General features: G+C 41.1%; 1 protein-coding gene and 2 long non-coding RNA genes across 3 annotated transcripts; 1 reads left to right on the forward strand and 2 right to left on the reverse strand.

Annotated features, from left to right (window-relative positions):
* Positions 1-8,800: 8,800 nt before the first annotated feature.
* Positions 8,801-9,467, reverse strand: LOC123121510 (uncharacterized). Its single transcript, XR_006459770.1, has 3 exons — positions 9,380-9,467; positions 9,092-9,291; positions 8,801-8,992 (listed from the first exon to the last, which is right to left on the reverse strand). It is a non-coding gene; the product is annotated as an uncharacterized lncRNA (long non-coding RNA).
* A 6,505-nt stretch (positions 9,468-15,972) lies between these two features.
* Positions 15,973-18,689, reverse strand: LOC123121511 (uncharacterized). The gene is made up of 11 exons (XM_044541513.1): positions 18,602-18,689; positions 18,365-18,472; positions 18,167-18,271; positions 17,923-18,078; positions 17,759-17,836; positions 17,514-17,639; positions 17,324-17,428; positions 17,085-17,234; positions 16,460-16,965; positions 16,270-16,362; positions 15,973-16,170 (listed from the first exon to the last, which is right to left on the reverse strand). Exons 4-9 carry the CDS (start codon positions 18,062-18,064, stop codon positions 16,898-16,900), a joined length of 669 nt encoding a protein of 222 aa, XP_044397448.1. The 5' UTR covers positions 18,065-18,078; positions 18,167-18,271; positions 18,365-18,472; positions 18,602-18,689; the 3' UTR covers positions 15,973-16,170; positions 16,270-16,362; positions 16,460-16,897.
* Positions 18,690-21,689: 3,000 nt separating this feature from the next.
* LOC123121514 (uncharacterized) lies at positions 21,690-22,336 on the forward strand. The gene is made up of 3 exons (XR_006459773.1): positions 21,690-21,890; positions 22,013-22,126; positions 22,251-22,336. It is a non-coding gene; the product is annotated as an uncharacterized lncRNA (long non-coding RNA).
* The last annotated feature ends 4,411 nt before the right edge of the window (positions 22,337-26,747 follow it).

Raw genomic sequence — 26,747 nt, forward strand, 5'->3', positions numbered from 1 at the left:
GTGTTCTTTGATCAACCAAACCTTGGTGAATGTACAATCAGGGGGAGCCTTGATGCCTTCTCATGTAAGAGTAATATCCACAAAATTTTGATAACTTGAGTCCATTACATCATGACAATAGGGTCAAGCTCCACTTTAATTTGCAGGCAAAGCATGCAGGAAATGATTGTTGGCTTTCAATAAGCTTTGAATATGAGGTACATACTTTCCATCAGCCTATGATTTACGACAACTGCTTTTCTTTTAGCGCTGATGTTGATAAGTAGGCATTGCCGTGTTAGTTATATATAGTTCGTATTACCAAATATGTAGTTCATGACTTGTTCTCATTGACGTGATATTTCGAGTTCTAGTTAACATATCTTGGATACAGTTATACGAAACGAGGAATTATAGGGTGTGTCGCAAAACAAATGTTTAATATATCCAAAACAACAAAAAGTATTTAAACCTATATATACCATCCAATGCATTTTATAGTTATTCGTATTGCCAAATAGATAATTCTCAATTCGATCCCTAACAAAGCTGTAGTAGCCATTTATTTGCGACATATGAATATGCATCGGACCATAGTCAGTCGTTTAAAACCCTCAATGCCGCTCTAATTTCAGCCGGTATGTTTCCAGCTGCTTCGTTGTTTTTTATCGTCAGCATCTGGACCAGCAGGTTCTTTCTGAGCTGTATTGAATCCTAGAGTAGATGGAAAAATAGTAATTTATAAATTGCTGGAAAAAAATCGCACGATAAACCTCGTTATTGTGTACTTACGTGAGTGGTCTTCCTACCAGAATCAGTAGTACCATTCTGGTGGGCCATCTCCTGTAGGACAAGGAAAGCGGAGTCTTTGCTGTTACAAAAAAAAGAAACTATATTAAAACTATAACGGTGTGCTTATAACACGTGTGATCAATTTAGTATATTACCGCCTGCCGGTTGAAGAGATGCCGTGCGGTGACCAGTCCATGAGATTGTTATTCCAACCAGGGATCCTCATCTGCAACACATTGTTGAACTCTTGTTTCAACATTGTGATTTCCTTCCTCGTTTCAGTGCTATGAAAGCTGTATGGTCCACCATAGACGTCGATTGATGGATCAATTGGGAGAACCCTCCTAGTTTCCATGTCGACTACAAGTAGTCCGTACGAAGAATCCGCAGAAACAAATGGTAGTAGATACTGTTGTAAATAGACACATGTTAGTACAAAATATAATAAGCAAATTAAATTATAAGAACGAGTCTCTTACAATGTTAGAGTTGAACACATCATATTTAGGAAACGGCCGAACAATGACATTGTCAATCAGCACTGCGGTGCATGTTTCTTGCTCCATCGAAGAGTGTCTGAGGGCCCGTGCAAGAGAATGAAACTGCAAGTCGAAAAAATGTTTGTTTCCAAGCATTCTTGTACCTGCAGTGCTCTCTACTTCAGCGCTCACAAGCTTACGAACTGCAAGATTGAAGCATTCGGGATGAATTTGTCCAAAAAGGCTAATTGTTTCCTGGAGCATCCGTAGGCTGATTTCAATCTGATATGGTCGTTCGCTTCTAATCCAAATTGTGCTGCCCAAAAAATGCAGACCAATCTTTACCAAATAACATCCATCCATCTCTGTATCACATTTAGACTAACTATTTTGTATAATATAAAGCAGTGACAAAAAGTTATTTAATTAAAAACATGCTAGCGCTTTTGTGATAACCTGGTAGCTATTTTTTCTGTAATAATGTTTTAGATGTATAAAAATAACATGGGCACATGTACAATAGGTTAAAAGGTGTGATACAGAGGCACACATAAAATATATAACACCGGTGTAACAGTGCATAAAATATATACACTAAAATATATAACACCTAGACAACCAAACATAATATAGTGGACTATCATGGTTAATTATGTCTAGCCTGCTGTGGTGCCCAACTGATATCTAGCCTGCTGTGTACGAGAGTAATATGCAGAGCAATACAACTTACTTTAGTGCCTCATCGTCTTGGACAACAGTGATAAATTGAAAAATGTATTCAACGGCATCTACTAGGGCATTCACGTTGCCCGCAGCCTCCTAAGGGGCGGGCAAAGCCTCTTGTGGTGCGAGATGAACATCCACTGGCTCTCTCACAGCCTCCATTGATGAGAGTGGTGAGTGATCGAAAATTGGTGAAGACTGGGGTGGGTGTTGAAACAGGAGCTCGTCGGAGGTTATATGAAGGGATCAGATCCTGTTTGACAGCTGCATTTTCGAGACTTAAGTGCCTTCCACATAATACGGCAACTTCCATTTTTGAAAGCCAAATAATAAGCAAACTTTTGATTACACCTGATTTTCAACATCGGATGCATTAAGTCTCACAGCACATGGTACCTAAGGCAGATGGAAGGTGCCCCATATCCTTCCATCCGTGCATGTCTATATTATTCATTTCCTAGTAGAAATTATTTTCAGCTCCGGACGGATCATATCTTTCTCCGATAAGTGGAAGGTGCCCCATATATTTCCCAAACAAAACATATAAAGAAACCGGCCGCCTGTCCCAAACAAACTATCTATATAATTTATGTGTATTTAATCAGTTCAACGTGTACTATAAAATTTTGTCTACATTTTTTTGCAAACTGTTCAACGTGTTTTAAAAATCATCGTGTAAAAACAATAAAGTCTATAAATCTGTTAAACCATGTCAAACGTGTTTGTAGAAATGTAAGAATAATTTTACACATTATTTTTTGTAATACATGTAGATTTTATTATAGTTTTCTTACTATTTTTTGAGTGCATGATGTATATTTCTCAAAAACACTTCTAAAATTAAATAATAAACGAGAATTTTTTAAAACTATGTTGAATAGTGTTTTCTTCAAATGCATTAACACTTCCTTCAAGTTTGTGCCAGCTGTAATATTTTCTTACATTTCCTTGTTCAAACAGGAAAGAGAAAATCAAAAAATAAACATGAATTAGGGAAATGAATAAAAAGAAACCTATTGAGATCAGCTTACAACTCTTTCTTGCTTTTCATGTGTAATACCTATTGAGATGCATATGCCTATTTTTTGGTCCTCTGAATCAGTCATTAGTGCCTCCTTTATTTTATTGTTATTTAACGTCATAGGTAGGTATATATGGCTATTCTGTTTAGAGAGAGTTCATACATACAACACATTTTTTTTCAATTATATTATATTTGAACAAGATGTGACTCCATTAGAGTAGCTTAATAGTATTTTTCTTCCTAACCCCCCCCCCCTCAAATCAGAAAATGTTGGTAACATATACTGTTTGTCAGAAAATGCTGGCACCGTCTAGTACTTTATGTAGTCAATAAGAATGCACTTTGGCGGGGACTTATTTTGGTTACTCTATTCAGGAACACATACAATATAATCAGCTGGTTATCAGAAACATCATGAGCATGACAGAGAAATGTGGATCATGTGCGAACTTGAAGATCAAAGGCAATTGAAGGTACGTGCCTTATATCCACATGTTTTTAATTTGGCTATTCCATAGCTGGCATGTGACGATTGCCGTCAAAGTAAACCTCGTATCGTATAGCAGTGCGTGTATGGATGGAGTTACATGATACGAGTTAGTATATGATGTGAGGCATGACTGAAAACCTCACTTGCCGGCTGAACCTGCCATGGTCCATTACAAAATGCCTCCGGTTCACCTGGAGCAACAAACCTGCTCCTGACCGCACGGGTATTATAGTACAAAATATACATAGAAGCCAAAATATATTGAACCAACATAGCTAGTGGATATCAACAACAATCACTCTTTAAACTTTAAAAATATAAGAGAAAATGTCATCTGATCATCTGATCAGCACGGGCATTCAAACAGATTAATTCCTAGCAAGCAACTAAACATCACTTTATTTTTAGGTATTTATCGATGCAGCAGTCCTCCTTAGCCACCAATAAATCTCAACGCTGCTCTAACTTGCTCTGGAATGTTATCCTTTGCTTCATTCTCCCTGACCATTAGCATCTGGACCATTAGTCGCTTCCTGAGACTTTGTGGATCCTTCAAATTATGCATAAACAAAGTCAGAAGATATATTTAGCAAATATATGCAAGCTGTAACCTCATTACAAAATCACTTACGTCAGTCCTAGGCATGTTATGAACCATGTCATTCCCGATGGTTTCATACAAATGGGCCATCTCCTGTAAAACTTTGAATCCGGAGTCCATGCTGTCACAAAAGCAAACATATTGTAATAGCTATATTGGAGCACGCACTAATATGCAAGCCAAATTTAGAATAGTACCGCCGAGGTGAAACATGAATGTTCTGTTGTTCAGGCCATTCCACAAGTTGGCTGTTCCTATCAGGGGCCTCCTGTTGCAAGACAAAGCTGAATTCTTGCTTCACTAAAAGGGCTTCCCTCTGAAGTTCAGTGCCATGGGGGTCCTCCTCAAAATGAAATACAGTCTGATCCGAATAATCAATAACGATAGTCCTCTCCATTTCCATGTTCACTGCTAAAAGACCGTAGGACAAATCCACGAGTGACAGTGGTAGAAGATACTGCATTTGGTAGACAAAGGTAAATGGCAAACAAAGTAACCAACTAATTTATAAGAATGAGATTACTTACAATTGTAGGGGTGTGAAACACGTCGTATCTTGGAAAAGGCTCAAGCACGACATTGTTAATCAGTGCACTGGTGCGATGTTCTTGGCTTAACCAAGTCTGCCTTAGCGCCCGTGCTTGCACATGGAATCCCAAATTGAAAAAATGTGTCTTTCCAACAGAGCTGGTGCCTGCGCTCCTCTCTGCTGCGTCGGTAGTAATCTTACGCACAGCTAGATTAAAGCATAACGGATGGACAAGTCCATCTCCTAGGATGGTGTCTCGGATGATCCGTAGGCTAATCTCGATAGGGAATGGGCGCGAGCTCCTAATCCAGATTGTGCTGTAAAAAAGAAAGATCAAGGTTCATAACAATTATATGACTTCAAGTAATCGTAAACTCAAACGATAAAACTGTGTTGCTGTCTATAAGATATGAATAATTAAACAATAGTATATCTCACATCAAATGACCTAAAAGAGATTGTAATCTCTACCAAGTTAAGTATTTATATATTATGTACGGGCAATAAATTAACAGATTGCAGTGTTTTCGTAGTAGTACATGGACCTGCATTAAAAATGTTGTAGATTTTGGATGGATGGGGCAGCATAGTAGTTTATAGCTTGTTCAACATTGTTGTAGAAGGTGTTAGACCCCATAGTTTTGGACCACAGTTTCTTACGTATTTCGTTTGAATAGACAGGAAAGTAACCCATGTTTTATGAAAAACAAGTCCTTATCAGCTATTTATGTTAGACGCCGCAAAACACTGGTTTTAGACACAATTTACTAGTACAATATAATATCTGGTAACAACCATTGAATATGTATTTATATACTGGTTTAAGAAAAATAACTACACAATCAGCCTTTGTAACAGACGTCTGAACTTAGACAAAGACCACGCGATCCTGACCAGTGTATATCTTCTAAACGTAAAGTATATATGTACAGGGCAGGAAGAGTTTTTACGGGGGTATATCTTCTAAACGCAAAGTATACATGTACATGGCAGTGGACTTAGACGATGAAGTGCAAAAAAATATTAGATCTATCGGGCCGTGAGAACTTACTCTAGTAGTTCTTCGTCTGAGGAAAGTGCTATGAAATCGTACACGTAGTCGACTGCGTGTCGCACTCCCCCAAAATTCGCCATTGCTTCCATTAACGGGGCAAAAAGTCAGTCGTACAACTGGTAAAGCGAGAGAGGAAGGAGCCCGTAGGATTTTATTGAGTAGAGATGAGGCCGTAGGGAATTGTGCGACAACAGTTAGGAAGGTGCACCCTATCGTTCCTTATTTGAATGTTTCCATATAAATATACTATCAACAATTAAGGCACGATATTTGTTTTGATTTGTTTTGATTACACTATGCAAATGAATCAGTGACAGATTAAATGTTTCCTAATATATGTCCCTTTCCCCATAACTTTCCCAAACGAACAAAAGAAAGAAACCGGGTTTACTCTGTCGTGAGGGGGTGCAACGCTCAATGCCCACCCGGAAAGCGTTGTTGGTTGCGTGTGTTGTGGGGCCCAGTGTTTTACCTATAATACATCTGTCCCCCTCTAAATAAATCTGCGCCCCCCTGATTTAAACGGTGGGGCCCTGATTTATTTCCCTACCAAATCTGCCACCCCCTGATTTCAACTGTGGGGGGCGGTGCCTTTCCTCTAATAAATCTTTCCCCCACGTTTTTTTTGTGACGGGAATCAAGCTTTCCATTAAATAAATCAAGATTTCCACATTTTTTGAATATTATAAGGACGCTACCGTGGAAAATTTATATCATATTGCATCGTGAGCCGTAACCAAAATCAATCCATAATACAACAATATGGTAGTGCACGAAACCTTAATAAATCAAAAACACAATAAAGTTATCAAATGAACATACATAGAAGATAAAATATTATATAATTATTTGAATAAAATCATAGACAATTATTGTTTCCAACCCTAAATAGCTGTTGCGTAGTAATTTTTTATTGTCCTTTCTGCATGCACCGATCCAACTTCAGTTGCTTATAACCCTCAAGGCCGCCCTGATTTCTTCTGGGATGTTTCCATATGCTTTATTGTCTTTCACCATCAATATCTGGACAGTGAGTTGTCTCCTAAGCAGTACTGGATCCTAGAAAATATGCAACACATCAACCATTATATTAAGTGTTTTTTAAATAAACTTCACACAGAAACTCATCGTATATGCACTTACGGTAGTGTTCATCCATGTCATGCTACGCAAACAACCAAGCTGGTGTGCCATCTCCTGTAGGACAAAGAAACCAGAGTCTTTGCTGTGACACAAAAAAGTGTTAAATATTACAAGACATGCTAAATTTAATACATCACCGGCGAGCATTATAACGGTGTGCATCTTCTGGATAAGATCAGTTTAGCACATTACCGGCGAGCATTAGAAGACATGCTATCTTGTCGCCAATCCATGAGTGGGGTATCCCAACCCGGGATCCTAGCCTGCAACACATCGTTGAACTCTTGCTTTAACAATGTGATATCCTTCATCATCTCTTTGTTATGAGTGCTCTCTCCAACTTGCCCGACGTCTCGTGATGGATCCAGTACGATAACCCTCCTTCTCATACGGTTTACTACAAGTAGCCCGTATGATGAATCCGAGATAGTCAACGGTAGTAGATACTGCAGCAGGTCGACACATGTTAGTTGCTATTATGATATTAAAATAAACATTAAGTAAGTTGGTCTCTTACAACTATAGAGCTGAAAACATCGTATTTAGGGAAGGGCTGGACAACAGCATTGTTAATTAGCATCGTGGTGCGCTCTCCTTGAGGCATCCAGGAATACCTAAAAGCCTGTGACTGAGCATGAAACTGCAAGTCAAAAAAATGTTTGCTTCCAACCATGTTGGTGCCTGCATGCCTCTCTACTTCCGCGTTCGCAAGCTTACGAACAACAAGATTGAAGCACGCGGGATGAAGACTTATGTTAGTTAAAAATAGGGTGTCATGTAGCATCCGGAGGCTGACTTCTATCCGGTATGGTGTATCGCTTCTTATCCAGATTGTGCTGCAACACAAAAAATGCAAAACAACCTTTAGCAAAAAAGTGTGCAGCATTGGAACAAGAGTATGTTAAAAATGGTGACTTATTTCATATAGTTTGATTGCTGTTGCCAAACAATAATATTTACAGCAAATTAAGAGCAGCAAAAAGTTGGTACCTACCTTTAACATCTAGTAACTCGCTTCTATTAGGATTGAAATAATAAGTTGTTTCGTTCTAATAATCTGTTAGTTGTGTACACGAATATGGCCATATGTACAACATAGTGGGGGAATAAATTTACAGTACTATATTTGTAGAGAAGAGACTATGAGAAAAAAATATTCAAAAATTAGAGTTGCTGTGCGCTGGAAATATTGATAATCCATTATAAATAATTAAATCCTTCGTCATGGCTGCAACGTCTTATGGTCTCTACAAACAAAAGGAGATATAGCAATATACTAATCTTATTATAAGTAGTGTATGAGAGGGTTCTAATAAGTTTTCTATACAGAAAATAAACGTACAATAAGATAACTTACTCCAACATATGCTCCTCATGAACGCCATTCATAAAGCGAAAGATGTATTCGAGTGCATCTTCCACGACATGCATCCGTGGGGGCAGAAGATGCATGGGAGCGGGCACAGCATCATGAGGCTCAGGCACAACCTCTTGGGTCTCGGGGATCGCACCCTCCAGGGACGTGGGCACAGCAACCTCTAGGGCCGCAGTGTTTCCAATGATTTCCTCCATCGGTGACCGAAAACTCGTGAGTGTTTGGTTATTCCTGATGGAATATATGCAAACTGGGGTGGGTAGGGAATTAGGAGGTCCAGGACGTGTGTATATATATATACATATATATATGTGCCATATTTATGGAGACTTAATATTGCCTTCCAAAAATCGAAATCCATTTAATTTATGCCAAACGTTTCTAATTAGGGAAAAATGTGGATGTATCAGATCTTAGGGACGCATCAGATCATTCTCAGATTTTTTTGAGTGAATAATATCTTCCGATTGGATTTTTTTATCATTCCCAACGAAAAGAAGCAATTCACCATTGTACAAAACCAAATATTTGAGTAGGACTATGTGCATCATACATTGAAGCATAATGCCAAAAGGGCTTCACTATAACTTGACAAGCAAATATGATGACACTTGATCATACTATTTTATTGATTATAATGCACCATTAAACCAAAAAGAGATATAACGACATTTGGCAACGACATGTTGCATGCACCATGTTGATACAAAAGTTACTCTAGCGTCCATTCTTCCTGGCTTGAACGCGGTCATTGACGTAAGAAAGTGTTTCGTCATAAGTCATCAGGCTGACTTCGTGGATATCTTTGACAAAAAAAAGTGTTAGAAAAAATTACAGCTTTTTTACATAATTACATAAGAAAGCACAATGACAAAAAATTAAGAATACTTTATAAACCCTACCATGTAGATAATGATCATCATCATTAATGTCAGGAGAGAAGAAGAATGTGCTCTCCCTCATAGTTTGCAGGCATTGATCCCTTCAATTTAACTGTACGTAAGTAACAGCAATCTTCTCGAACAGATTTTCTGTGCGTTGCAAATGGTACAAGTGATGACCAGCATGCTGTTGACTTAGGCGTAGAAAAATTATCTCCCGTCTACATACAAAAACAAATGTTAGGCGTAGGAAATAATAATAAAATTAAAATAGCCATATGAAAATCTCATATACTGAATGGAGCTTACCGGAAATTCATTAGGGCAATCTCAACGAAAGGGACATGCCGTCTATATACTGAATCCCACTGATGTTGTATCTTACCAGCATAGACAAGAATAGCAACAACATCTAAAAAAATGTAATCATAATGAGACAATGCTATGTATGGACTAATGTGCAATAGCAAAGCTGAAGGTGTTGCACCAGTGATGGTTTTGTCACGTAGCGACAATATGGCCCCGAATTGTGGGAAGCACGGTGGACAAATTGACGATGATATCCTGTGGGCCGACATGCTAACCTCGGTCCTAGAATGTAGTGCGATGACATAATCCATGCATATATACCAAAAATGTCCATCTAGCATATCCGTGGGGTTGAACCCGACGGAAGTGAAGTCATAAGTCATCCCGGTATGCAGCATGTCGTTGAAACGAAATGCTTGGTTGCTGTAGGCAATTGCTTCCATCTTTGTTCCCTAATAATATTATATAAAGAAATAAAAAATCAGGTGGAGAAACTCTTTAACACATCTGCATACCAAAAAAAGTGCTATATGTGGTGATGAGTAATGACTTACGTGCTGATCAAGTAGTATACAACGAAGGTATTGGTTTCCCATAGCATTAACCCTGATCTGGGCCTTCCACAAAACCTTAGCACGAATTATCCAACAATTATGATATATATGTTCCATGTCAACGTTCTGGAAAGTCAAATTCCTGCATAGCATATAATGTATATATGAGGTAAATAAACGAGCGCGATGACAAGTCAACGTACATGATGATATATCTTGCCTGTTCATCGGAGGGATTTCTACACGAGGGATGTTGGGAGCCGGCGGATTTGCCATCACCCTCCTAGTTCTTGTCAAGTTGTAAGAGATCACCATAGTCGTAGAGGATGTAGAGGATATTGCTGAACCTGTGTAGATATATGGAGGCTAATGTATGGTGATGCGTGGCATTTATATATTACCATAGTGGGAGGCGGGAAAAGCATTAACTTTCAAAAATTAGTTTTGGAGCTCTAGGTGTACAATAGAAAGTTTGATCATCCTTTGGTAACCAAATAAAGATTGATCAATCTTTGCCATCTTAATAAACACAATTTATTATTTATAGTAATCAAACAAACCAGGATCTGATTGCAATCGAGGAGAGTATCAAAATAATTACTGTTTATTTACTTTTAGTAACACAATAAATGTGGGATCTCAGTATAACGAAGGAGATACCCTGTTACAGTAAGGGTAGTCACGTAATATATCTATTTCCATTAATGCACCAACGTTACGTCTCATGCTTGAATAAGATAACTATAATTTCATTATGTGTGTAACAAAGTATTTATTGCCTTGATTGCGCGCAATATTATGTCTCATGCTTTGTGCTTTTGCAAATAAGTTGTGCTAAACAAAGCATTGAGTTATTATGCAATGCAGAGTTTTTTTAATGAATAACTAAAACTTCAAATGAACTAAAATGAAGCATAAACATAAGTCATGTGTCAACTTTATGCCAATCATGGCTTCATGTCGAGAAATTTAATTTAAAACGTTTACTTAGTCAGCCTTTAGTAATTGCTGTGTTTGGCAGTAAACTTTTTAAAAAACCACAGTTTTTAGACATTGGAGTACATTATTTTGAAGCATAAACAACACGCACTAAATATTTTGATAGAACCGTGAGCAGTTCATTCAATATTGCTTCCTAGCTGTACTGCTGTAGGTGTCTCAGCAACGTAATTACTTAAGTTTTCATAGAACCCATTGATAGAACCCATTGATCATTCATATACTTGTGTTCGGGCATACACCTCAAATTTTAGACACTCATACAGCTCAAGGCAGTAAAAGAACTAAAAATACATTACTATATATAATAACAGCAAGCCATGTTAGCTATATATGTTCACGAAAACTGTACAGCAATTAAAACTGGGTGGAACAAATCAAACATTACACACTCATGCACTCATAAAGCTCAAGTCAGTAAAACAACTTCAGATACATGTATGATTCCAGCCTTTTCATGGGCATTTATGCTTTAATCATCTCGAGCATACATAACATATGTAACCCAATACACGCACTGAAATTCAATGTATCAAATGTAACCTTCATGCTAAAATGGTGACAAGACATACATGCTCCATGTTGTAATCAAAATTTACAAAATAAATTTAACATGATCCAGGTCTTCATGAAGCCAATCATTATTTCTGATTCTCATATTACACATAACACAGTACGCTGTGTGACATGTACATTGTCAGATTACACATAACACAGTATAAATTTATTGAAAGGCAGTTATTACTTGAAGTGATTGGTGTATACCTCCAACAACCAAGATACCAAATGAAAAGATATGTCATAGAACCGATTACAGCAATTCTTGACCATCGGAAGAGTAAATTGCATCTATAAATCCAGCAGGTCTATTAAGACCATACTTCAGCCTGTAAGTACTTCCTTGTAGACGATGTTCTTCATTGAGGTCAGCAAGGACACGGTCGGTCTTTTACGCTTCTTCGGATTGTTATGTTGCTTGTTGGACTTCTCCTTTGGCTTCTCCTTCTGAATGAGTATTTTTATGTTTCTCTTCGCGGTGGCTCGAGACAAAGCAACATAGAGTTGACCATGAGAGAACACCGGATTAGGTAGATACACACCAACAATTGGGATGGTCTGCCCTTGAGCCTTGTTAATCGTCATAGCAAAGCTAAGCCTAATAGGAAATTGCTTCCTCTTAAACTTGAATGGAAACATGTCGTTGTTAGATGGGCATAGAGGTATTCGAGGAAGGAAGACCCTCCTACCAGCGTGTTGTCCAATCACGATTTCTGCATCAATGGTGTTCCTCTCAAAACCTCGAACAACAAGCCTAGTCCCGTTACACAGCCCATTAGCTGGATCAATGTTTCTTAGAAGTATCACCGGGCAATTCAGCTTTAGTTTGAGTGCATGCGAAGGAAGACCATTGGGAGTCAATCCGTTCAGAAACTCAGGAGCGTAGTAGCCATATGGGTCATCCTCCGCACTGTCAAAGCTATGGTAGATTACTTCATCTCCGTGGAAACGCTCTATCATGCGGATGTTTATCTTGTCGACGTTGTCATTTGTGGTGGAAAGGATTGCGCGAGATGTCATGTAACTCGAATCTGCCATGTTGTCATCTAGACTCGGAAACACGTGGTCAATCAGCTTCTCCAGGTCGTCAACCTCGCCTGTAGATGGCAGACAGATATCATCAGGGAGTAGTATGTTGCCTTGATCCTCGGCTTCCTCTGTGCCATTACCGTCCCTGAGCAAGTAATCTGCAAACCACTTGTCATTATGAGCCCTCATGTTGGTGATGAGCTGAAGCTGCCGCATACTCTTCCATAGATGAGAACTTCGGAGGCTTGCATCAATTATCTGGCCCCGTGACCCCCTTCTGACGACCGGAAGCACCTGCCTAAAGTCCCCGCCAAAAACAACAGTCTTTCCTCCAAAGGGTCGGTCGCGTATTCCCATGATGTCGCGCATGCTATTGTCTAATGCCTCAACCGCTTGTCGCTTAGTCATGCTGGCCTCGTCCCATAGTATCAATGAGGCCATCCTTAGCAGCTTGGCGGTCCCACTCTGCTTGGTGAAGCTGCACGAGGCTCCATCATCACAACTCAATGGGATTTTGAATCTCGAGTGGGCAGTCCTGCCGCCAGGCATGATAGAAGCAGCGACGCCCGACGTCGCGGTAGCGATAGCAATCTTGCCCTCGCGCCTCGCCTTGGCGAGCATCGCCCTGTAAAGGAAGGTCTTCCCCGTACCTCCAGGGCCATCAACAAAGAATATACCCCCATCACCGCGTTCAACAGCCGCTAGTATCTCGTCGTATGCAGCCCTTTGCTCAAAATTCAGGGAAGATGACAATTTAGTGTCACTTTCGTCAAACTCAATGGTTGATTCCTCGATGATCTCTCTGGCCTCGCCCTCGGTTGGGTCAAATGCATCATCGATCGTTGGAAGAGCAAAATCGATAATGTCTTTACCCATAGACTGCAACATACCCCTAATGTCAAGCAACACCATCTGCTTCACCTCGTTCGGGGACGTGCGTGTCCGACGGTAGTCATCGGACATAGGCTCGAGGTGTCTATCCCATAACCCGCGCACGTCGCCTGGCTCGCAGTGCACCAAGATTGTTGCAAAGAGCCTCCTAAGAGAACATGGCATAGCCCACTGCTCCGCCTCAGTAAGACAGTCGTCGAGCGTGTTGTCTGCCTCGATGAGTCCCAACCTTTCACCGGACTCTCTAAAGCTCCCACATACCATGCCGTCGACGGTGAGCAAGTCCTCAAATGATGTTTTCCCCGGAACATGGTTCAACAACACACGAAGGTAGTATCGCTCCCCCTCGGCAGGATTGGCAGACACGATACGACCTATTTGAAAACGCTCAACCCGCCTCTTTCAGAACTTCTTTTTCTTCTCCCACGTGAAGCTTCCGGGGAAATCCTTGTACAATATATGCCTTGCCCAAGGGTGTAGTTCATTTGCCTTGAAATACTCCGTTAACATGGATTTTGAAGCATTCTCGGAGGATACAACATTCTTCAAGTCAGCCTGTGCATTGAATGCAACCCTGTGCATATTCGGGAGATGAAGAGGCAACTGCAAGACAGGCGGGTAATTGGCACACAGTGGGAAGCCAAATATCCTCCACATAGCCTCCGGAGGGGTGACCCATCTTGCGTCAACGTATCTCTTGATCTCATCAATCTTACCATCAGCGTCTGGCTGGTCGATGCTGAAAGAAGCCTTATCATGGCCCTTATAAATGTACTTATAAATGTATTTTACAGCCTTTATGCTAGAGCAGACCTCGACGTTGATGTGGCAATTAAACATCCGCAGAAGGTAAGGGTTATATGGCACAACCCATCGGTTGTCCAACATTTTCCCTCGAACCTTAGCGCGTCTACCATCGTTTCTACGCCGATAAACTGGGTATGAGTCCTTGCCTTGTATCGTGTTCTCATTGAACGGCCGCGGGTATCTGCACTTGCATTCATTATCTTGCATGCAAACATTCTTCGGGTTGAGAGCACCGCATGGTCCGTGCATCATATGTTTTACCACCATTGCATACAATTCCGGATACTTTTGCTTGTCTGGGAGCTCTGCGGAAATGAGTCGGTCATACTGCTCTGGGACAAGAAGCTTATACGTTGAATCCATGATCAACAAAAAATGTGCGTGGGGGAGGCCTCTCTTCTGGAACTCAACTACGTAAACATAAGCAACAACAACACCCAGGACCATCTTCTTGAGCAACATATCTTTCATAGCCTCTAGTTTGCCATAGAACACGCGAGCCACAATTTCAGGTCGGTCTTGCACCGTCTGTCCAGGAAGCAACTCATTTGTTATCTCTTCCCATTTATGGTTGCAAGTCATGGTCAAGAAGATGTCAGGCTTCCCGTATGTATGGACAATTGCCATGGCATCCATATGTCTCTTCTTCATGTCGCGGTCGCCACCAGGGTAAGTTCCAGGGAGCACTATTCTTACCCCAACAACGCTTGCTCGCGTCTCACCCGATGTGATCGCATCAACAACTCCTTTATACAAATCGGCACGGATCTGCGTCTGGTTCTTCCTGTACCACCTCAACCGACAGCTCTCAATCTTGATGTACATGTCAACCGTCCATTGCTGCAGTAGGCGTGCTCCACAAAGTATTGGATTGAAGATCGCAGACCGTGTTTGCAGCATGTAACAGTAGTAGTCTCTAACGGAGACGCATAACCTGCTATTCCCCTCTGCACATGTTTGAGTACCATCGCATGAGCATTATTTTTAAAAACAAGAAATTATTTGTAACAAAGTGGGACACAAACAACATACCTGCATCATCTTCGTCATCATGACACAAACGAGGATTTTGTACAACCTCCCAAGAAACATTACGTTTGGGTAGCTTCGGATGCCAACCTAGCTCCCCCATTGGATAGAATAATGGATAAGACAACGGGTCATATGCCCCTGAGGTCACACGTATACTATGCCTTTCGTTGTTGTTACCACAAAGTGTTATCCTGCGGTCAAACCTTTTTGCTAGGTCAGTGCCCTCAACCCAAATTGCAGCGACTTCAGATGACACCGGTCTATTATATCTTCTTTGGTCAAGCCTCTTATCGGTGTTTAGGTCTATCCTATAATCATCGAGGTTGTCCTTGTGTGCACCCAAACTCCTAAATTGCTGGGAGCATGGGTTTTCTTTGAGTATGTCTACTAACCTCTTCACGACATCCTGGTCTAATTGCTTGGTGGCCGCCTTATGATGATTTAGGTTAGGGTCGTCGTCATAGAAGTACAACTGCAGATGTTCTGGACGGGAGCTAGGCCCGAACGAATGGACATTGTGGTAGATGGTGTCGTGTGCTCGGAATGTGTACACCCCAGACTTCATGTTAGTGTAGTTTTCATCAAGGCTGACCCCAAGGGTTGTGAAGGCGAAATGCCCGTTGAAGAAACGTATGTTCTCCCGAAAATGTCTAGAATCTGCATCCATGCTGGACCATAGCCTCATAAGCTCTGGGATTGGTTCCGGTTTCTTAAGCTGGATCTGGCCATTGCGACAGCAGAAGCCGTCAGTCTCAGACTCAAACTTTCTGGCCTTGCAATGTTTGCAATTTTCGTCGACTTTCAGGATGTGAGTGTTGTCTGGAATGTTTGAGTAGACAGTGTCAAATGGATCAATCTCGCTAGGTTTAGCGCTAGACATGCTCGCTTCCTCGTCATCATCCAATATGTCGTTATCGGATCCTGCAGGCATTTGTTGAAAAATCACGTACAAAACAGTAATAAAAAATAAACGACACAACAATAAAGCTCCACAGTGTCATAGTGTAGAGTTGGCAATACCTTCGTTGCAAAACATGTAGTACTCCTCATCAATCAAGTCGTGTGCTTCCTGCTCATCGCCCATGGTGCCGCTTTGGAATACATCGATGTCTTCTGCATTGTCGTCGTACAGAATGCGACAACAGACAAGATCATGTTAGAACGACATGCTGAGAATGAGCATAAGAAACTGACAATCGCAATTTCATACCATCAGCACCGGCAGAGTATCTCGGCATGTTCGTCCCCGGATCGCCATCAGATGAATCATCTTTTTCGGCCCGAGAGACGGGTGATGCGCGGCTTGGGGAAGTGGGACATTCAGAGGTTGAGTTTGCTAGGTCTGTAAGGGGGATTGCGATGCATTCTTTGCACGGTGTTTTTTTCCTTCTTTCATAATTGGCCTTCCTCTGTGCACTTGACTCCCCCTTCTCAATCACCGACATGCTTTTGCGGCGCTGCACGCGATTCACGCGTATTTTTTCATTCTTTGTTTCTCTGACCTCCACCGTTAATTCGTCACTTTTCTTCTGATGGCATGCTCTGCTACTTGCGTTTTTTGCCTCCCTTTGCTCGTTTGTTAAATTACGTTTCCGCTCATTGTCACTTTGCCTCCTAGCTAGAATAGTGTCCTGAATGACAGACGCGTCTAAGTTGAAGGGGGACATGTTGCTCCCTCTTTCATTAATTCTGTAACGCTAGGGCTATTCAGGTCGTCTGGATCAATAATATTTTCAAAACATAGTTAGAACAGTTTGATTTATCGGCACTGGAGGAGTGCCATCTAGAATAGTAGGGCCCGGCTTCCGAAAAGGATATTGAACGTAAGCGTATACCTGAAGTACCAGATGGACGTTTGTTTTGATCTTTGATATGCTTATCCTTGTTCCTCCAATAAGCAGCTCGCCGCAGGGCGTTTCTATGGTCTCTCTTGCGTTCTTCTTCTGTTTTTTCCTCTGTTTCTTGTGTGTCATTCAAAATCACATCTGAATCCATTACACACATTCCCGAAAATTAGAGATCATACCACTAAGATGCAAGCAATTGCTGTTTTAGTAGGAAAAAATTTGATTACCCTGTAGCTCGTTGTCATTAACGACCCCACATGAGACCGTAGTTGTATCAGGAAATGTCCGCGCATCACGCGAGAATGATGTATAGTTAGAGCTAGCGGGGTTGCCTGGTGAACCAAAGTTGTCCACACATATTAATGCTTAATTATTAAGACGGTTCTGACCATAATGGTTAAATCATTATAAGCTTACCTGATAAATGAAGGGTCTGTGCATGTTCAACTTGAACATTATATTGTTTCTTCCGCCGATAGGAAGCCCTCCTCAGGGCGTTTCTACGGTCTCTCTTGCGTTCTTCTTCCGTTTTTTGCTCTGTTTCTGGGGTGTCATTCAAGATTACATTCAAATCTTTGGTCATTCAGAACATTCCCGAATATTAGAGAATAAAACAGATACATGCAAGCAATTGTTGTATGTGTAGGCACAAATATGATTACCTTGAAGCTCGTTGTCATAGATGAGTCCAGATGAGACCGTATTTGAACCAGGAAATGTTTTACAGCTGGTTGGGTTGTCTGGTGAACCAGAGTTGACCAAACATATTAATGCTTATTGGTTAAGATGGTACCGACTATAACGTTTAAAACATTTTAAACCCCACCTGATAAAAGAAGGGTCCGTGCATTTTCATCTCGGACATTAGGTTGTTTTTTCCGCCGACATGAAGCCCTTCTTACTGTGTTTCTATGGCCTCTCTTGCGTTCATCTTCCGTTTTATGCTCTGTTTCTTGGGTGTCATACATGATTACATTTGCATCTGGTGTCATTCAGGGCAAACCCTAAAATTAGAGAATATAACAGAAACATGCCAGCCATTGTTGAATGAGTAGGCAAAATATGATTACCTTGTATTTCATTTTCATTAATGAGACCAGATGTGACCGTACTTGTAGCAGGAAATGTTGACGCATCATGCGAGAATGCTGCATAGTTAGAGCTAGTTGGGTTGTCTGTTGAACCAAAGTTGTCCAAACATATGTCAGCTTAATGGTTTTGACGGTACCGACTATCATGGTTAAAACAATAAAACAATTTAAGCTTGCCTGATGAATGAAGGGCATGTGCATTTTCATCTCGGACATTAGGTTGTTTTTTCCGCCAACAGGAAGCCCTTTCCAGGGCGTTTCTTTGGTCTACTTTGGAAAAATATTCTGTCAATCGTATTTTCCTTGGTGTCATTAACGTCAAATAATCATGACATTCATGTCATTATCTCTAAAGCCAAATGAGAAAACACAACTTGACATCTAACGGTCATGTGGATGGTGAGATAATATTACCTTCTTTATCTCCCACACAAAGGACACCCGATGTGACCGTAGCTTCATGAGGGTATGTTACATCATTAGGCGAGACTGATGTATAGTCCTAGCTAGCTGAATTATATGATTCAACAAGATTGGTCAGTACTTATTTAAATTGCGTAATAAGTGACTACCTTCGTGCAAACACAGTGCATACGGGACGTGGATCAATTTACCAACCATGATAATCTCGTGTGGGTTTATTTATCTCCCTATCTTCGAGAACATTTGTGATATCACATAGAGACTGGGGACGGGATGACTTCCCATTGACTTGTTGGTTAGCCGAACCATCTGACTTGTTATTGCGATAAGCCACCCGCCTACGAGCGTTGATAAGATCCCTATGATCTAATAAGCAACATAGTATGAGCATCATATCATCTATAATCAGGGATATAGATTAATACAACGAATCATGTGCATACTATACGTATGCACATCAAACTAAGAGCAGCCATCAAGCTCACTAGATTTTGCAAGTACCGGCTGATTCTCATCTTGTAAGCTGACAATATCCTCATTATTTTTCTTCCGATAAGCTGCACGCCTCCTTGCATTGTACTGCTCCCTTGCTTCCTCAGCGTATTTTTTGCATTCATTATTTAGAGAAACAGTTTCAAGCAGTTCGGAAGCTGTGTCGTCTGCATCATGTTATAAGTACAAATCAAAAAACAAATAAAACACACTGAAGCACTGCCGAATACGCCGGTTGGGAAGGTGGATATCATGCCTATGGTTACCTTCAGTATCATCTCGCAGCTGCATCTTATTAATAGCATGATCTAGTGTTAGATTAGCCGTAGCCGCAAATGTTTGACCATCAGCATGGTATCCAGGCCTTACCCATTCTGATCCATCTGTAGGGTTTTAGCCAGCATGAATACAAAACCAATGTTTGCCTGGTAGGCAGGCAACCAACAAATACATCTTCAATCAATCATGTACCTGTTTCCGTCGTGTAAATTGGGTCAAGATTTGCAGCTACGGTTTAGATGCTTGGATTATATTCTTTCAGATTTGTCTCGCTCGTAGAGGCTGCAACACATTAAGCATGGTCCATGTCATTGTCAGATATGCACGTCAGGCAATACCTCACAGTAATTTTCACACAGTTATATACCGGGTTCTGTTGCGCAAATAGCTTCATCTTTTTCAGTATCAAAGGTTGCACTATATTCTTCAACATTTTTACCACTCGCCTGACCTGCAACACATTATGCAAAAAGATTGTTACTGTCAGAAATGCAAGTATTCCTGATGCAGTGCCTAATACCTGTAGCTACGTCCTCTTCTTGTTGATGTTCACCGGCTTTGCTTTTTGCATTACCCATACGCAAATGGAATGACCGTTACCTCCGACTTGTGTCTGGCTGTGGTGTTCTTGAGGCCTGGAAGAAACATAGTTGATGGCCACAATTGTTGTTCATTGAAAGCAATATAATTCTGGTAATCAATAGCTCCTTTGTAATTAATCATAAACTTTAAGCATAATTGCTTGTGGACCAACTCATCTGTAGGGTGCATTCTCATATGCTGGGGCTTGTTGAGAGGCCCTATAGCTCAAGAGTTCCAGTTCAAGTCCAGCATTCAGGACTTTATCATCTGCATAGAGGTGGTGACATGTTCCTGATTATATTATTTCAATTCCTTGCATGATGCTGATAAATCCTTGTTTAAGCATGCTTGCATTCTCAGTTTTGCAAATATTTGTAGATCTAGAAATAGGCCTCAGCCCTAACATGAGGCCCTCCCAAGTAATATATATTTGTAGATCAATATGCCTCAGCCCTGTCCCATTTTCCAGATGGGTTTTGAAAATGAAACAAAGTAACCGAAGTTATTTTCTCATTAAGATATTACTTTCTCATCTTATTTCTAGTTATTAAAACTGGTGTTGTTTTCTTTAATTTCGAAACATGCAGATTATCGTGTCTTCATCCCTGCGAAGTGACATTCTTTCCCAGTAATCTGTGCATGTGAAAATTATTTCCAAATGCGATTCTACCTGGTAGTTTTCATATTTCCAATGGCCCGTCAAGTGTGCATTTTCACGAGCTTCAGCAAACCCTTTTTCAGTCATCTGGTCCATGTACATACCAAGTGCTTGTTGAAATAAAAATGCAATTGGCTGCCAATTTTATCTTGCGTGTATCACTGGATAATTTTGTATAGTTAGTTTTAATTTTGTATACCACGATCTTCAGGACTGCTAAGCCTGAAAGGCAGTGACCAGATCACCTAACCAATAGCATTGCTCCGCGTTCTGCAGTGCTACGAGCTGTGACTGAAAGATTCCGCAGTGTTAGGATTGGAGTGCATTGATTTTGCAACATTTAAAAAGCAGCAGTGATTTATGTGAAAATTTTAACATTGTGGTGATTAATTATCTTTAGTCCACATGTGACCGGTCATGTTTTTCTTTCCTTCTAGCCACCTATGGCCTGTGAAATCCAAATGCAATGAAAATTATGGAAAATGCATGTATTAACAGAAGAATTGTCGAATTATATGGAGGACTAAACTAAATTTGACTTCACAGCTAATGAAGTTCTGTTTCCTTTTGATTGCAAATATAGGTGCTATCATGGCAGCAAGCACAGGGGCTTCAGGATGGCTAAGGGGCAAGGTGAAGGCTATGACATCTGGAGACTGCCTTCTCATCATGGGGAGCACAAAGGCAGAGATTCCACCAGAGAAGTCCATCACTCTGTCATACCTTATGGCCCCATAAGAGTCAGTCTGCACTTTTAGACAAGGGGAATATGGTTTACATTTTTACTTGTTGCATGTGTTCATTTCCTCCATTAATTTAGAGTAAGTCACTGGTTTAGTGTGTTGTCAGGGGCAGAGCTAGATATAGGCCTGATCATCTAGGGATGTAATATATTAGTCATTTTGGATCTAGAGCCTGAGTTGAAGCCTTGATTGCGCAGGGTCTGCTTCCACCCTTGTCTATAGTGAATTATGTTTACATGCTACACTTGTGAGCCAATGGAAGTTAGTATTTGGCACAAGAATTTCTCTCCATCATTGCATTTTCATTCCCACAGTTTGACTGTGTTCTGTTTGTATAATTTGAGACTTATGAATGCATCTATAATAAATTGTTGATATTATTTGTGCAGTACATTTGTTCTTTTCTCCATCTTTTCTTGTCTGTTGAATCCGTATATTTGTGGTGCTCTAGGCTCGTCGTGGTGGAGTGGATGAGCCATTTGCTTGGGAAAGCAGGGAGTATCTGAGGAAACTCTGCGTAGGAAAGGTACATGATGTGTCTTTTTTTATCTATTCCAAATCCTCCTATGCATGTATTAATACTGAATGTAATCACAGAAAAACCACTTATATTTTCTCTTGGAAATGAAAAACTAAAATCTATTGCAGGAGGTCACATTTAGAGTGGATTACACTGCTCCTAACATCGGACGAGTATTTGGCACTGTCTACCTTGGCGACAAGAACGTTGCCTACTTGGTGGTTGCTGCAGGATGGGCAAGGGTGATTACCATTTACTTTTTCCTCAATTGTTTTGTTGTGCCAAATGTCCAAAAGGGGGGTGAACCACTCCCAAATGTCCAAAAGGGGGGTGAACCACTCCCACGCGTAATATTTATTTGATCAGGTGAAGGAGCAAGGCCCCAAGGGGGGTGAACCACTCCCAAATGTCTCTGAGCTTCTGAGGTTCTAGGAAGTTGCTAAGCAACTTCCTTTAGGCCGTTGGAGCAAGGTTTGCTTTCTTTTGGGGTACCTGCTGTCCTGCAACCATCTTTTGAATTGCATGACACAAATGTTCAATCGATAAAAGATCTTATTTTCTGTGTTCTTATTTTGTGTTCTTATTTTCTGCCAACTTAGGAACCTGGTGCTGCCGAAGATTCGATAAAAGATCTTCCACCTTCAGCAATTGGCGAACTAAGTGGTTTTGATGCAAAGGGTTTTGCAGTTGCAAATAAAGGCAAGAGTCTCGAAGCCACTCGTGTTTACTTGCTTCCTAGTTTCCATGGCCCTTTATTCTGTTAGAAAGTAAATATTTATTCTGTTAGAAAGTAAATATTGAGAATGATGAAATGCAGGCTCCGTCCATGGGGAGACGTCCTGTGATGCCTGTGATGCCTATAATGTATGTGATGGATGTACATTATTATACGTGGTGCCTGTGATGGATGTAGATTTCATGGGGTGGGTGTATGAAATGCGATGGATGTAAATTTCAGATTCGACCTAAATCTCTATTCATATGATGGCTAGCGGCGGATCTGTGATACCTGGAGTGAGTGTATCTGGCGGCGGATCCTGGACGACTTCGGCGGTGGCTCGTCACGTCCTGGACGTCTCCGGCGACAGGTCCTGAAAGGGATCGGTGCCGGATCCTGGAAGCGATCAATGGAGGGTCCTGCACGGGACCAGCGCCGAATCTAATGGATGTGCGAGTTACGCGCCGGCGGTTTTGATGTGCCAGGGCGGCAGTGCATGGATGGATGGGTGGCGGTGAAGGACCGAAGGGCGGCGGTGGGCGAAGGAGGGCAGTGTCGGGGCGACTGTTCCTCGCAAGAGGGACACGAGACCTCGCTCGAGGACGCACTGTCGGGCGTTTTTTTTTCGCTGGTTAATTTTCATCGGTTTGTGCTCGGTGGTTTATTTTTGATTGTCTCAGTTAATTACGACGGGAGGTTGGGCGTCTGCGGGACTCGATCGCGGGGTTTTCATTGGTTTTTTGCGGCTGAGCGAGAGGTGGGAGCAAGTTCCAAAGAAGTACCAAAAAAGACCGTATTAGGTGGGACGAAAATAAAACCCGAAACGCGGACTACCAACTGAGACATTAGGAGTAGAGATATTTTGGACCTGGCTACCTGGCGCACGAGCGTCCTCCCCGACAGGAAAGCCCTACCGCGCGCCGGCGTCAGGACAGCCCAGAAAAGGAAAAACCTTCTGCGCGCCAGTTTCCACCTGCATTTATTAGGAGATCAAAAACTTTAAAAACTTGTAACTTTTGATTAGAATCTCAAAATTCAAATCCGTTTCCACCGATGGGTTTCTCGCGACGAGTTGTTCAAAACTAGATCCCATATGAGTAGGTTTCGACGAACTTTTTTTTCCGAGCAACTTTGTGTGCTACAGAGGCAACTTTAGTGGTATAGAAAAGCAACTCCTTTTTTCCGGTATGACTACCTATCAACGGAGGATACTTATAAGTTGGTTACCATGACTATCAATTAACTAGTTTCACCTCTAAATGGCCTAACATAAAGACAACTCCAACGTGGATCACCAAAACGCCCCAAATATAGGAATCGGCCTCTCTAGACACTTTTAATCATCCAAGGAGTCCAACTACTATCAGACATGTAAAAAAGGTCTGCTGCCCCATATGAGTTCCTTGTAGTAACACGGAAGGACCAAACGCATAGCTCTCGGCTGTTTCCGAAAACGGCAAGCACAGCCAGCGCATTGACTGAAAAGTGTTGCGTGCGAATACAAAAATCTGGCAAAACTACCATCCCACGTCCACACACAAAAATGTCAGGTCCCATGTGCTCACACTATCCATCCCATCTACATTTATTAGGGGATCAAAAACTTTAAAAACTTAAAACTTTTGAATCGAGTGTTAAATTTCAAATCCGTTTTCATCATTGGGTTTCTTGTGGCGAGTTCTTCAAAACCAGATCTCATATGAGTAGGTTTCGACGAACTTTTTTCTCGAGCAACTTTGTGTGCTACAGAAGCAACTTTAGTGCTATAAAAAGCAAATCTCGTTTTCCCCTATTATGACTACCTATTAGCAGATGATCCTTCCAAGTTGGTTACCATGACTACCAATTGACTAGCTTCACCTCTAAGTCACCTACCATAAGGACAACTTCAACGCAGATCACCAAATCGCCCAAAAATATCAGGATAGACCTTTTTAGACACTTTTAACCATCCAATGGTAGTTGCCTAATTTATTTTAACAAGTCCTTACGTCTGAAATCCTCCAAGCCGAACGAGGAGGGGCATACTCAGGGCCCCTCAGCATCCATTGCTCTCTTCGACATCAAGCCGGATCCCATCTCCTCAGACGACAAGAGGAGCAAAATCCGCCCCTCCTAGTCGAGGCCCACACAATGGACAAAGAGTCCGCACTATAAATGGAGATGCCAACCCAACAGTCAACCTCCGACCACTGTCTAACGATGCCCTCTTCGTCGCTCCCGAGCTAACACGACGTCCAAAAGTAGATGCCGCCTAAAGGAGGAGACGACGTCCCCATCACACTAACCATTTCTGTTGTAACAAGGAGGTAGCAACAACAACTTCGAATATTGATAAACGCAACCACATATAGAAAAGACTAAGTTCACCCAATTGAGCCCAATGGGGGTAGAAAAAAAACAACTATGTGACTTATACGCATTGGAGTTGTATTTAAAAAAGCCAGCAACTTTTGTGGTGTTTTTGTGCAACTCCTATGCATTCACCAGACAAACTCGTGTGTAGTCCGAGTCTGACTTGGTATCTAGATAAAGCGGCCACATATAGAAAAGGGTAAGTTCACCAAGAACCTCGTGTGTAGTCCAAGCCTCTACGGTTGCACCAAGGATCCCACCCCGAGGAGAGGAAAATCTTGACTGTACCTCTATGACCCAAACATAATTACAGGTATCTAAAACCTTTAGGTATTTACCAAATAATGGTCTTGGTAAATGTTTCTGTTCATGAGGATTGGGCAACTGGATATAAGGTTTTAGGCAAACTAATTGTTGATTGTAGGCAACTGGATACTTGGTTTTAGGCAATTACATTGTTGATTGTGGACAACTATGACTGAAAAAGGGGTAAAGAACATACACATATTCATTTTTGGAGGGTTCACAGATAAATTTAATCCTCTAAAAACACTTCACGGTTTTTGTTACGTCCCCATGACCAACTCCACCCTGCTCCCCCTCTATAATTATTCGCCAAGTATTTACGATCATACGAAGGGATCCCACCCCAAGGAGATAAATTCTTGATGCATCTCTATGACATAAACTTGAAAGGTATCTAAAACCTTTACATATTAGCCAAATTATGGTTTTGGTAATTTTTTCGTGCATAAGGATTGGATAACTGGATACATAGTGTTAGACAACTGTATAATTGATTGTGGGCAACTGGATATATGGTTTTAGACAACTGTACGGTTAATTGTGGGCAACTGGATACATGATTTTAGGCAACATTATGGTTGATTGTAGGCAACTATGACACCTAAAAAAGGGATAAAGAACATACATATGTTCATTTTTGGAGCGGGTCACAAATAAACCTAATCCACTAAAAACACTTTGTGGTTTTAGTTATGTCCCCATGACCAGCTCCACGCCGCTCCCCCTCTATGATCATCCACCTAGTATTTACGATCATACAAATGGATCCAACCCCGAGGAGATGAAATTCTTGATGTGTCTCTATGACACAATCTTAATTGAAAGGTATCTAAAACCTTTACATATAAGCCAAATTATGGTCTTGGTAATATTTCTGTTCATGAGAATTGGGCAATTGGGTACATGGTTTTAGACAACTATATAGCTGATTGTGGGCAACTATGACACCTTTACACGCAAAAAAAACTATGACACCCGAAAAGGGATAAAGAACATACACATGTTTGCTTTTTAGGGGTTCACAAATAAACTTAATCTCATAAAAAACTCCATGGTTTTACTTATGTCCCCATGACTAGCTCCACCCCACCACCCTCTATGATCATTCGCCAAGTGTTTACGATCATACCAAGGGATCCCACCCGAAGAGAAGAAATTCTTGACACACCACTATGACACAAACTTGAATGAAAGGTATCTAGAACCTTTAGATGTTGACCATCGTGATCTTGGTAATGTTTTTGTTCATGTGGATTGGGCAATGGGATACATGCTTTTAGGCAATTGTATGGTTAATTGTGGGCAACTAGGTTATCTTTCATGTATTGTGCATACAAAGGGATGCAAACTATATAGGGCAACTGAGAGTATTCAGTCTAGCACAAGTTAACTAGGAAATAAAAAAAGGAAAAAAAACATAGCAGCTCTAAGTGTTTCTGACCAGAACAAAAGAAAGCAACTATGAGCTAATTTATGTGCAACTC

This window comes from Triticum aestivum, chromosome 5D (genome assembly GCF_018294505.1).
Source record: "Triticum aestivum cultivar Chinese Spring chromosome 5D, IWGSC CS RefSeq v2.1, whole genome shotgun sequence".
Taxonomy (NCBI): domain Eukaryota; kingdom Viridiplantae; phylum Streptophyta; class Magnoliopsida; order Poales; family Poaceae; genus Triticum; species Triticum aestivum.